The sequence below is a fragment of the Podarcis raffonei genome, chromosome 18 (genome assembly GCF_027172205.1).
Source record: "Podarcis raffonei isolate rPodRaf1 chromosome 18, rPodRaf1.pri, whole genome shotgun sequence".
Taxonomy (NCBI): Eukaryota; Metazoa; Chordata; class Lepidosauria; order Squamata; family Lacertidae; genus Podarcis; species Podarcis raffonei.
Genome location: NC_070619.1, coordinates 2,625,362 through 2,638,930, shown reverse-complemented (window position 1 = coordinate 2,638,930; position 13,569 = coordinate 2,625,362). Strand labels below are relative to the sequence as shown.

General features: G+C 47.5%; 1 protein-coding gene across 1 annotated transcript in view; it reads right to left on the bottom strand.

Moving 5' to 3' along the window:
* Nucleotides 1-13,342, bottom strand: part of MYO1F (myosin IF) — a 58,824-nt gene extending 45,482 nt beyond the window's left edge. The window contains exon 1 of the mRNA XM_053372596.1: nt 13,178-13,342. Within this exon, the coding sequence (XP_053228571.1) occupies nt 13,178-13,180 (3 nt within the window). The 5' untranslated portion in view covers nt 13,181-13,342. The remainder of the gene's footprint in view (nt 1-13,177) is intronic.
* Between the last annotated feature and the right edge of the window lie 227 nt (nt 13,343-13,569).

Below are 13,569 nucleotides of genomic sequence, written 5' to 3'. Positions count from 1 at the left end.
CCTGCGCAGGTTGGCCTTGCCTGCACTTCAGGGCTAGCGCGTCTCAGGGGCATGGCCTGGGTGGTGGCAGCCCCTCCTCTACCTGGCCAGTTCTGCAGCTGCCCGGGGAGACTGACAGCAGCAGCGGCCGTGGAGAGGCCACAGGATGCTCCCTAGCAGCTGCCAGAGGGCCATTCTTCTATCCGTGGGCTGTTAGGCTGCTGAAGGAAAAGATAACAACAGGGCAGGTGGCTTTCGGGTTTGGTGGGTGTGCGTCAGTAAACAAGGGGAATTAAGACTAAGAGAGCTGAGGGGGTGGTGTGTGCTCGTGTAATCTCACTGTAGACAAGTTGTACAAGTGACAATAAAGTATTACAATTTCAATTTCAATAAATCAGAAGCAGGAGTGGCTTTTGTAATTCCAGGACTGTCTGCAGACCCCACAAGTGTCCCTCTTTTCCAGGGACAGTCCCGGATTTACAGTAGCCGTCCTGGTTTCCGATTTGATAACGGAATGTCCCGCTTCTCCTTGGGGCGTCCCTATTTTCATCAGAGAAATGTTGGGGGTAGGTAACCAAACAACCTTTAGAAGACATCAGAAGGCAGCCCTGTAGAGGGAAGTTTGTAAATGTTTTATTACAGTGGTACCTCGAGTTACAAACACCTCAGGTTACAAACGCTTCAGGTTACAAACTCCGCTAACCTGGAAGAGTTACCTCAAGTTGAGAACTTTGCCCCAGAATGAGAATGGAAATCGTGTGCCAGCGGTGCAGCAAAAGCAAACCTCTAGTTAAGAACGGACCTCTGGAACGAATTAAGTTTGTAACTAGAGGTACCACTGTATTATGTTTTTATATATGTTGGAAGCTGCCCAGAGTGGCTGGGGCAACCCAGTCAGATGGGTAAGTATTATTATTATTATTATTATTATTATTATTATTATTATTATTGAACAGGATGTCTCTATTTTCATCGGGAAAATGTTGGAAGGTATGTACAGTCCCTGGAACACCAGGACGCTTGGAGGGTATGCAAACACAGCAAAAAGGCCCTGGATAGTTTTATCAGCCAAAGGCCTGGTTATAGAGGAATGTTTTTGCCTGGCGCTGAAATATACAACAGCCGCTCGGGTTGCAAATGTGATCCGTGCGGAATGCACGTTCGCAACCCGCAGCATTCGCAACTCGCATCTGCGCATGTGCGGGTTGCGATTTGGCACTTCTGCGCATGTGCAAAGCGTGATTTAGCGCTTCTGCGCATGCGCGATTGCCAAAACCCAGAAGTAACCTATTCCAGTACTTCAGGGTTTTAGCAGACTGCAACCTGAAAAAACACAACCTGAAGCGGACGCAACATGAGGTATGACTGTATGTCATGGGGGAGAGAATTCCAGCAACGGGGAGCCACCACAGAAAAGGCCCTGTTCTCGTGTTGTCATCCTCAGACCTCAAGGGGAGGAGGCACACAAAGAAGGGCCTTAGAGGATGATCTCAGGGTCTGGGCAGTTTATTTGGGGAGAGGCGGTCCTGGAGGTGTTGTGGAGCTCCGTGCAGTGGGCTCGTTCCTCAACACGCATCTCTTGATCCTCTATCCGGTCAAGCAAAAATTACAGTTGGAGTTGAAGGGCATATTCTGCACGGGCAAAAACGCTCTCCAGGAGGGCGTGCAGAGCCAATGAGGGCCATGGCTTGGGACAAGGCTTGCGGGGAGTTATGAGGGCCGGGCAGAGAGGTCCCAGGGGCCGCATTTGGTGTCTTCTCCACCCCCCCACTGTAGTCATGGACAGAAGTATTTCCGAAGCGGAAGTTTTAACTGCTCTTACATGCTGCTGATTGCTTAAGAGGTGGTTTAGCTGCAGTGGGGCAATTTTGGAAGATCTCGGCCTGTTGAGTTGTTCCGGTGCTTTTAAAATCGAGGGCTGAGATCCGACAAAGTCAGGCTCAGAACAGACCCACTGACTTCAATGGAACGAGGCAGGCCTGCAGATATCAACAATCTATTAATAAATTAGCAAACAAACATTGCCCCCCTTGCCTATTTAAGTGTGCATTGTTGCCGGGCTGAAAATAAGATGAAGAACATCCAGGGACAGGCTGAGACCAGAGAATTCGGGACTATTTTCGATCGAGAGGGAGGCAGGAAGAATTCACCTCTACCTGCTCCAGGATTCCCAAAACACAACTACCCTCTGAAATCTGGGTTTTAGGACCCGGTTCTCCAGCCTCCCCGCTTCTGCAAATGTCTTCAGCAATATGCATTGGGCTTTTTTGGGGGGGTCAGTCTGGATGATATCCCGGGTCCCTTCCAGTTCTTGAGATCCTATAACTGTTTGGGGTGAGATGCATGAAAGCAAGCTCTTTGGCTTTTATGCCTCTGCAGGACTTTTCTGATTTCCATATATGCCTTGCGGGGGGACGGAATGCACATAGGCCAATTTGCTGATGTTAAGGGATTTTTTATAGAAAAAGTAATTTGCAAATGGATGAGGAAATGCGGTGGGGTTGAGATGAAGAAAAAAAAGGAAGCCGAGAGAAAGCAAATTGGGAGGGATTTCTGGAGATCCTCAGATCTGGCTGCTAAACTCAAAGGCCTCTCCTGCCTTCACTGAAACCCTCGTCTGCCCCCAAGGAATTTATTTTGGACGTAGTGATTTTTGATTTATTGTGGATTGCTAACTTGTTGATTAACCTCACTTGCAGATATCGGAAATGTTAGAATATTATATGTTCAGGAACTGATGAGTGGCTAGCCAATGGTACAGGATAATAAACAACAACAAAACATTGCAATAAGGTTAATTGCAAGGAATGTGAATTAGAAATAACTGGGAAAGCAATGCAGAACAAGAGGAAACGATGGACACATCGAGAACGGAGTGCAGGGAACCAATTTTTGGAAAAACCGTCTGAAAATTGCTTTCATTTGTGGTTGATTTTCAATTTGGCAAAAAAAGGGGGGGCAGGGGAGAAACCATAGTCTGCCCCTTTCTTGGTGTGGTAACTGTTTGCAAAAGCATCCACATCCTCCAGATCTGAGGCAGAACACAAGAAGGTCTCTTCCTCTGAGGTTTGGCTTCTGCGGCCGGAGAGCTTCGGCTTAAAGGAAAGGGGAACTGAGGTAGCTGTGTTGTGAGTGTGTTTGTGTGAGTTGTGAAACCCGTCTCTGCGTTTCCCAGGACATGGTTTCGAAAAGGCGGCCAGAGAGAGGGGGGCCCACAATCAGCCCCAAAGCAGTGAGTTTCCCCCCAACATGGCATGTCCTGCGGATCGCAAGGTTAGCGGAGGGTGTCTCCCGCTGCAACTCTGCATGAGTCTCCGTTCCAGGCCTGGCCTCCTTTGAATCAGCAAGCGCCCCACCCCGGGCAAGACCGCTGCCGCCCATGGGTTTCCTGTGTCACACGCAAGCTTCAGAGGCAGCAGGAGGCACACTTCCTGTGGTTGAAGTCAGAGGAGCGATCAAGGGCCTAGTCCTCAGCGAGGTGAGGGGAGTGCCGCTTCAGAGTGTTGCAGGAATTTATGTATAAATTGGGGGGGGGGTTGCCCCTCCAGCAGATATCAGGCACATGCAGCCCACTACCAAAATCAGCACCATCACTTTTGTGACTTTTGTGATTTGTCCCCGCAAAACACTTCATCACAGTTTCTTCCTATCTATTCAAAGGGCCTTTGCTGCACGATACCAAATGTAAGAATTCACTGACAAATGTCTCTATGTACTGGCTCACTGGGGAAACTTCAAAAATTCATATAGACATGTGAGCTCAGCTCCTCAGCAGCCCCTCTGCCTGAGTGATAATTTCTGGCATCCTGATACCTGAGTGCCAGACAGATAGCCATTCCAGAAATAACAAACCCAGATGAAGACAAAAGGGTGTGATTCACTTGGCTGGGAAGCAGGGAAATGTAAATGTCTCTTTTGTTCCACTTGATGGGTGTTTGGTGGAAGGCAAGGAGAACCATGGGGCAGGGTCCAGGATGCTCAGATTCCTGCCACCAGACCTCCCCTTTCATGATGTAACCATGATGCATTAGTGATGTAGTTTGGGGGGTGTAACATGGGGATCAGCAGCTAATAAAAGTTTGGGTTCTCTTTTGTTTGGGGCTTCCATCTTTTTCCACCTTGTGGCTGGTGGGAGTCCTGTCGCGACCGTCTTCAATCAAGACCAAGCCTACTGGCTGCTGTTTTGCTCTGGTATTCCTGGCTGGTGTCCTTGTTTTTTGTCCAAGGGAGCCTTCAGATTTCTCCGTTAACAAGAGGCAGAACTTCCAAGTGTCCCTATTTTCCAGGGACAGTCGTGCACTTACAAAAGCCGTTCCAATTTCTGATCTGATCCTGGAATGTCCTGCTTTTGCTTAGGACGTCCCAGTAAACATCCGAAATATCTGGCAGTGCATTCTTGAGCCTGTGACGGAGGGAGGTGGATAAAACTAAAGTTGGCATCCAAACCTCTGACCCTCACAGAACCATAGAGTTGGACAGGGTCCCAGGGGTCATCTATCCCAACCCCCCTGACATCCAGGGATCTTTTTTTTTAAAAGATATTTATTGAAATTTTCAACTTTAATACATTAAAAAAGAATCAAAAAAGGAAAAACAAAAAGGTTTAAAAACACATAAAGTTCACAATCCTTGTTTTTCTATAACATAAGGTGGAAGTTGGAGCTTTGGGGACATTTGGACTTGAAAGGAGTAAGAAACAAGATTCGGGCTCCACTTTTAAGTATGGAGGTCTGGCTGGAAGAAACATGGATCCCGTTGGGCCAGAGCTTCTCCGAGATCTGGTGTTTAATATTAAGGACTATCAAAAAAACCGGCAGAGAGGAATTGAGAGAGAATTAAGAGCCTCGGACGTGAGGTCTCCAGGCTGATAGTAGACTAAGACTGATGGACATTTGTTGGGGATTGAAACCGGGAAAGGGGGGGGGTGGAGTTTGGGAATCCAAAGGGTGCATAATCACAATTTGTTTTGTTTTTACTTTGCTTTGTTATTTGAATGAAAATTGGGGAATTCGTGGAAGGGAAATTGGGTCGACGTTAGAAAAATGTTTTAAGAAACAAGTGCATAAGTACTGTGTTTAAGTTTGGATAAGGCAAAATTGCTTTTTTTAAATGAACTAAATAGAAAAAGGTTAAAATTAGGGATAAGAACTTGCTGAACTAACATTTTGAATTGGAATATAAGAAGGGGAGGTGTGGGGAAGTCAGGGAAATATGTTATAGAAAAATAAGGATTGTGAACTTTATGTGTTTTTAAACCTTTTTGTTTTTCCTTTTTTGATTCTTTTTTAATGTATTAAAGTTGAAAATTTCAATAAATATCTTTTAAAAAAACACACAATTCAGCTTGAATTTTCCCTCCTCCAGCCATTCTTGTAATGTCCCAAATCCCCCTCTAGAGGGATTTTGGTAACTTAATTCCTTCCAGTTCCAATCCAAAAATCAAGTTTGTTTATATCAGTTCTTCCTTGTTTTCAACAAATTGTAACCAAATTGTAACAAATATAACCAGCAGAAGCAACAGAAACAAAGTTCTCTTTTCCCGTCTTGACAGCTAATTTGACAGCCATCAAACTCTTCAATACCTCATCAACAGGCTCTCTTGCGGGTCCGGGGGGGGGGTGGCACTTCAGCTCCCAAGATTAGCTCTTTATCCTCCAGTAAGATTTCTTATACTGCCAAATCGTGAAATTAATGTCTTTTACCAAGTAAAAAAAAAGAAGGGATTCTCTCGACCTTAGTTAGCAGGTCCTTGCTTTAGATTATTTACAAGACGGGGAGACGGACTTCCTGTTTGCGCCTTCCCCGATTGTGCCTAATTCAAAAGAAAAAAATTTCTTTCCAATTTCCGTACTACTCATGGGTTGTTGCTTTAAAGTCCAATTGCTCACAAGAAGAAGTCAGCGCTCTCCGACCATGGCATGCGGCTTCACTCCGCAGGAGAAGCAGTCGACTCTCAGCACCGCGCCGCTCACCCCGTCCCCGTTCCGAAGCCTTTAAAAAGGCTCTTTCGCAGGTTGGGGGGCGCAAATGGTGCCCGCCGAGTCACCAGGTTCACAGGCTTCCGTGCCTGTGATTTTTGAGGGTCCCCGTGTCGCCGCAGCGGCAAGACCCAATCCTGCGGAGCCGATTCCCTCCGGAGCTTGGAGGGAATCTGCCATTAGCCGATGGCGCTAACCCGGAAGTCCCCATTCAGGGATCTTTTGCCCAAGGTTGAACCCACAACCCTGAGAGCCTCATGCTCTACTGACTGAGCAGTAGGTAGCTCATATCAGCTGCATTGATTTATCTATTCATGTTTAGTTTTAAATGTATTAATGATTATTCTGGGCAACTTACAAACATTGCCTTCCGGGGTGGGCGGGGCCAGAGGGAAAAGTGGGCGGAGCAAACAGAAACATTACAAGAATGTTTTAGCAGGTGCCAAAATAGGGACAGGCGCCTGTTGTCAATAGGCGGGGAGTTCCAAAGATCAATTTCTTACAAATGAGGAATGGGTATTATGTGGCAGCAGTTGACAGGCCCAGTTCTGCAGATAGAAGAGGTCAAGGGGGCGCGTATAGGGTATGGCAATCCCACAGGTTAGGGGTGGCTTAGTTTTAGGGATGGACATGATCGATATTTCTTTCTCTGAGTTTCTTATCTGCCCAGATTTAAGTCCTCCACCTTTCTGCATCAATGTGGATCCTCGTGAAAATACCCGTGCAAATTCACCAGAGCTTTTGTGCCAATTTCTCCAAATATGCACATTTTCTGTAAGCCATTTCCCCCTTGCTATTTCCACTATTATAGACATCTGTGCACACCCGTAATTATACAGATTTTGGGAGCTGGATCACCGCATCGCAAAATTCAGAAATGTGCAAATTTCGAAAGATCACTGTCAATTTCGGTCTTGCAAAGTGCAGGTCTGCATTGAGCGAACCAAATTCCTCCTCTCCCTCTTTCCTCCTTTGGGTGCTGTGCTCTTTTCAGTCCTCATTTAAAAATGCACACATTTAAAAATACAAGCGCGAGAAGAGACGCTGGATCGGGGCCCCAAAAGGAAGCCCATAAGCAAGAGTGAGTTACACAGCTTCCCAAAGTAATCTCTCCAGATGATGTTTCCCCTCACCTACCCTCCTGCATTGATGGGTCTCTATCCTCCTCTTCTGACCTCTCCATTCTGTTTTCACACCTCCCACCACTGTCACTTTTCTTCCAGCCTCTCATACTGTCCACACCCCATGCTGTTAAGCTATTATGGGATTGTTTTGGTGTTTCTGGCGCCTCCCACACACACCCTTAAGATCTTTTGCCTATCTGCAAACCTCGGGGGTTACTCACAGTTTACTGATATTCCTGTCTTAGAATCATGAAATCGCCAAGTTGGGATCTCCAAAGGTCATCCAGTCCAACCCCCTGCAATTCTGCCCACAGCCCTCCCTGGGTGGGCTTGAACCCCCAACCTCCTGGTTCACAGCCAGACGCACTGACCCATTTGAGACCTTTTCTCCCTGTGAGCGTAAAGAAGAGGCAAATTGGCTCTCCCCCCCTCTCTCTCAGATCAATCCATGCACACAGAAAGCTAGCACGCAAGGAGAAGGCTGGCGCACTAGTTTTCTGGAGTACAGGAGAAGGATTCCACTGCTACAGCCTCATGTGCTGCAACTCTGGCACGGGAACCGCCATTCGCCGCAGAATGCACAAAGAATGCAAAATTAATAAAAAATAAAATCCTCCTCTCCTGCCGAACCCCTTTATGGTTTTGGCAAATCTTTGGGACTGTTAAGTATTAAATCTGATCCTCTCTCTGCAGATCTCAATTTCTCCTGTCCTCGGGTGTGAGGTGGTTCTTTCTGTTACGCTTGTAGGTCTGACTAAATGTCAGGAACTTCCTAAATATCAGGAAGAACTTTCTGACAGTCAGAGCAGTGGACAGTGGAACGCCTAGGAATGTGGCGGACTCTCCCTCCCATTTCCAAACAGAAGTTGGACGGCCAGGGATTCTTTATCTGCGTTTCCTGCATTGCAGGGGGTTGGACTGGATGACCCTTGGGGTTCCCTTCCAACTCTACACTTCTATGCTTCTATAACCTGGAGCTTTCAAACAAGTCAATGCTGGTTTAATTGTTATGTTGGTATTAGAACCTTAAACAAAGCATTGCTTGACATATAAACTGGCTTCCTACGACAGAATGGAAGTGTAAAAAAATGGAAGTGTAAAAATTCCCGAAGGCTGTCAAAGGCCACTACTTCTCAATTTTTGCAATGTATGGATCATTTTGTAAGCAGAAAAATGAAAGCTGCAAAAGCACAGGAATAGCACCTCATCTAACCTATGGGAATGGGGGTGTTATTCCGCTGCTTTCCTTTTTCTTGTGTATTTTGTGTTTTTATATTGTGATTTTGTGTTGGAACTGCCCTGAGACCTGCGGGTATAGGGACGTATAATAATAATAATAATAATAATAATAATAATAATAATAGCATATAAAATTTTATTTCTTAATTGAATTATTAATTATTATTATTTTTTGGTGGATAGCTGTTCAGTGGAAAAAGCAGGACAGGAAGACTTCGAGTCACAACCTAAATACCTACAAAGAGATCTTTCACTTCCTGTTGTTTTGAAGCTGCAAAGCTCAGCCCCCTGCGTGCTTACTCAGAAGTAAACGCTGCTGCGCCCACTGTGGCTTACTCCCAGATAAACATGCAGAGCAGCACGGAGCAGCGAACTTTCTTCCAACCCGAGGGCCGCATCTCCTCCTGCGAAACTTTCTGGGGGCCAGGAGTCAGAGGTGGGCGGGGCGAGAAGCAAAAGTGGGCGGAGCACCAGAGGTAAACCCCGCCTTCTCACCATAGCCAAGTTTCCACACACCCCTCTCTGTCTATCTTCCATGCAGGCGAGCGAAAGACAAGATTGGGGTACGAAGACACATTCCCAGCCGTGGGAAAATGCTCTGGGGAGCGAGCATGACCTGGAGAGAGAGGGTAGGCGGCCTCAGCACATTTCCGAGGGCCAGACAGAGATGCATGGAGGGCCACACCCAGACACAAGGGGTCTAAATTGAAGCTAAATTGAAGCAGGTGCTATTTAGGTAGGTTTAAAAAAAGCAAAGCAAAATGTGAAAACAGTGTGTTTGTCGGCCGTTGAAGGATTGACAGCAGTCACTGCCCCCCAAAATTTCTTGGATGAAAATAGGAACTCCCTATTCCGTAACCACAGAGCCTAGGACTTGCCAATCAGAAGGTCGGCGGTTCGAATCCCCACAATGACGGGGTGAGCTCCCCTTGCTCAGTCCCTGCTCCTGCCAACCTAGCAGTTCAAAAGTACGTCAAAGTGCAAGTAGATAAATAGGTACCGCTCCGGCGGGAAGGTAAACGGCGTTTCCGTGCGCTGCTCTGGTTCGCCAGAAGCGGCTTAGTCCTGCTGGCCACATGACCTGGAAGCTGTATGCCAGCTCCCTCGGCCAATAAAGCGAGATGAGCGCCGCAACCCCAGAGTCGGCCACAACAGGACCTAATGGTCAGGGGTCCCTTTACCTTTACCTTATTCCGTAACAACAACAACAACACGTCTGTGACATTGCTCTGTCAGGAGCACCACAGAATCACAGATCTGGAAGGGACCACAAGTGCCATCTCGTCCTACCCCCTGCAAGGCAGGAACCTTTTTGCCCAACGTAGGACTCGAATCCGTGACCCTGAGACACATACCCTCCAACATTTCTCTCATGAAAATAGAGACTCTGGGCGGCTTCCAACATATGTAAAAACATCATAAAAACATGAAACGTTTAAAAACTGCCTTCAGGTGTCTTCTAACGGTTGCATAGCTACTTATCTCCTGGGCTTGGGGATGGCACAACTCCAGACCCTCCAACATTTCTCCGATGAAAACAGGGACGTCCTAAGAAAAAGGGGGACATTCCCGGATCAAATAAAAAACCGGGACAGCTTCTGTAAATCCCTGGAAAATAGGGACACTTGGAGGGTGAATGCCTGGATAGCTCTGTGCTGACAATGCCAAGGTCGCAGGTTCAATCCCTGTATGGGACAGCTGCATTGCAAGGGGGTTGGGCTGGATGATCTTCAAGGTCCCTTCCAACTCTACAGTTCTATGGTCTGACTTCATTTCCTGGTGATGCTAACCTTCCACAGCAATTAACGCCACCGAAAGTGGCCTGGGGGGCGGCGAAGGTGCTGAGATTCCTCTCGGATGCCTGTGACAAGAACTACAATCCCCCTTTCCCAGCCTGGAAAGAGAGAGCGGTTGCTAAACCCCGCAGGCTCCAGGAAGTTCTCAAAGAGGATGCAAAGGTAGCAACCACTCCAAGGTAGACTGCCTTTGCATTGAGAGCTCTGCTGGGTCAGAGCAAAAGCCTGCCAAGTCCAGTGGCCAATCAGACTCATGGGATCCTGGAATCGTAGGACTGTAGATTCGGAAGGCACCGCCAAGGATTATCTAATCCAACCCCGTGCAATGCAGGAATCTCAGCCAAAGAGATTCTCTCCCTCAAGCCCACAAGCAGGGTGTGAAACGAACGAGGTTAATCCCGAAACGCGGTGGTTGCTCCCTCTCCTGCTCCCTCTGGTTTGGGTTCTTTGAGGTAGACTTCCTTAGATCATGGAGGTTCCATTACACCAATAGCGATCGAGAGATCAGCTTTCCTTCCCCAAATCTGTGGAACGCCCTCCCACCAGATGTCAAAGAGAAAAATAACTACCAAACTTTTAGAAGACATCTGAAGGCAGCCCTGTTTAGAGAAGCTTTTAATGTTTAATAGGTTATTGTATTTTAGTGTTTAGCCAGATGGGGGGTATAAATAAATTATGATGATGATGATGATGATGATTATTATTATTATCTCTTCAGTCTAGTGGACATTACCACATCTTCTGGCAGGGAACCCTGTCAGTTAGAGGAACAGGATTCCCCCCCCCCCAGCCGGCATGTGGGTCCCTCGTGGGCACTTTGGGGTCATGAGGCAGGGCTGGTGACGATCCCGGCTTGTGGGGAGAGTCACAAGCCCTGGAGGACTTCATTCAAATCTTCAGATTATCCACTCCCTGCCTGCTTTCACAGTGGGTACGGTACACAATGCAGAACTTGCACAACTGGTCTGAGATTCTGGCCTGAATCTACTGCTAAGTTTGTTCATTCTGAATCGATTGTTCTGAATCTCCTGATGGGTAGGGATGCCCCAGGATCCGAGGATCACAGGAGAGGGAGAACAAAACGTTATTTCAAGCCACTTTCTCCCTACTAATTTTAAACTCTGTGTTCAGTGTGGCTATGCCCCAGAAATACATCTGAACCTAGACCCAATTGTTAAGCGTGTAAGGACAAAAGAAGTAATTATAATTTAACAGTTTTCACGTTACTCTATTTTAACAAAGCAACTAAGGGAAAAAATTATCATGGGAGGATCTCACACAGGTGAAGGAAAGCAGTGGGGAGGGGGGGAGGGTTAGGTTGAATTTGGGGGGGGGAATAATATATGGATATAATAGTTTCTTGTAGAATAGTAATATATTGCAATCAGAATAGAGGTTTAAAAGGGGAAGTAAATGTACTTTTAGTATTTTCATTATTGTAATAGGTAGTTGCAGGGACGCGGGTGGCGCTATGGGTAAAACCTCAGCGCCTAGGACTTGCCAATCGCATGGTCGGCGGTTCGAATCCCCGCGGCGGGGTGCGCTCCCGTCATTCGGTCCCAGTGCCTGCCAACCTAGCAGTTCGAAAGCACCCCCAGGTGCAAGTAGATAAATAGGGACCGTTACCAGCGGGAAGGTAAACGGCGTTTCCGTGTGCTGCGCTGGCTCGCCAGATGCAGCTTGTCACGCTGGCCACGTGACCCAGGAGTGTCTGCGGACAGCGCTGGCCCCCGGCCTCTAGAGTGAGATGAGCGCACAACCCTAGAGTCTGGCAAGACTGGCCCGTACGGGCAGGGGTACCTTTACCTTTAATAGGGAGTTATTATTATTTCTTACCGGCAGAAGGCAATGTTAATTTAGGCTTCTTTGTTTTGCTGTCTGTATAAATTTTTTTTAAAGCCCATAATAATAATAAAAAGAAATACATCTGAACCTGGACCCAAATATGTGCCAGCTGGGAGCTGAATGTGGGATTTACTCTGTCTTTAATTAGCACAACAGAACGTCAGGTCTCAGTGGGAGTTGGAAGGGCTCTCAAGGATCATCTAGTCCAACCCCCTGCAACGCAGGAATATGCAGCTGTACCATAACAACACACAGTGAAAACAGCATCAAACAGAATCTGCCCCTTCAGTAGCTTGGAACAGGGCTTCTGCTGTAGATCGTTCAAAGGGTTGGTTTTGTATTCGCCGTTAGCCACAGAGTAGACCCTCTGAAGTGAGTGGACATGACTGACTTAGGCCTGTGACTCTGAACGTGTCTACTCTGAGTAAAAACCCAGCGGGATGCAACTGATGGATGCCAGTCAGAGTGGCAGGGGAGTGAAAAAGAGCAGAAACCACATCATGGACCTCATAAGGACTAGCCACTTGAACTGCCCAGGCACCTTCTTATGCATACATAGAAATGAGGTCACAGCCCAGCACTTCTGCAAGTTGCTTTTGGGAAGAAGGCTGCAAGCGAGGCCTGCTGGGTTAGGCGTCTCCTCTGGACAGGGAAGCTTAATTTTGCCTTTTTTATTTTTAGCAAACCAGCTGAAGAACGCCACCCACCCTGGAATGAATCAGGAGGACCGAAATACACATGTGTCTGAATTGCACATCCTTGCACCAAAAAACAGAAGCAACGCACCATACACAGAAATGGCAAAATTCCTTTTGGCCTGGGTAAGTACAACTTAATCCATCACCTCTGAATACACACACACACACACACATATAACAGTGCTGCCTTATTTTATCTGAAATAAGTCCCCATCGATTGAGTTTTTGAGTAAGCACACTGAGGACTAGAACTTTTATTTCCCTCCCCAAATTCTCATGCCAAGTGGATGCCAAGCGGCAACTTTCCTTCAAGCAACCCTCGTAGTTTAAGCAACAAGTGGCAAGCAATTTGTCAGGGAATTTGGGGTGTGTGGGGGACTTACCCCTGCCGAACCCCCCTCTCTGACACCAGACACCTCTGGAACTCGGTCCATTTTGAGCAGTGCAAGCTGGGTGGCAAACCGGTTCCCGAAACAGGATGCCACAGCCAACCTTGCCACCCTGAAGCACAGACTTACCATGATCTCGGCTCTGCCCACGCCCCAGGTTGGTGCTGAGACCCCCGAGATGGGTCACTGAGGTTCTCTGTGGGTCATAGATGCATTCCTGGCGCAGGGCAAGGAGCAAGCGGGGAGAGATCTTGCAGCGGTGAGCTTCAGAGCTGTGCAGGCAGCAAGAGAGAAGTGGAAGCTCAACAGTCACAGCAAGTTCCTCTATCCGGCCCTCACCCCCCCCCGCCTTAATCTCCCCCATACTTCCTCCTTCAGAGTTGTGCAGAGTTGTGCAGGTGACAGGCCTCTGAGAAGAGGAGTCAGCGCAAAACCTGCACTTTTTCAGAATGACACTCTTGAACCCAGTGCCGGAATAGAATCGTAGAATTGGGACCCAAGGGCCATCTAGTCCAACCCCC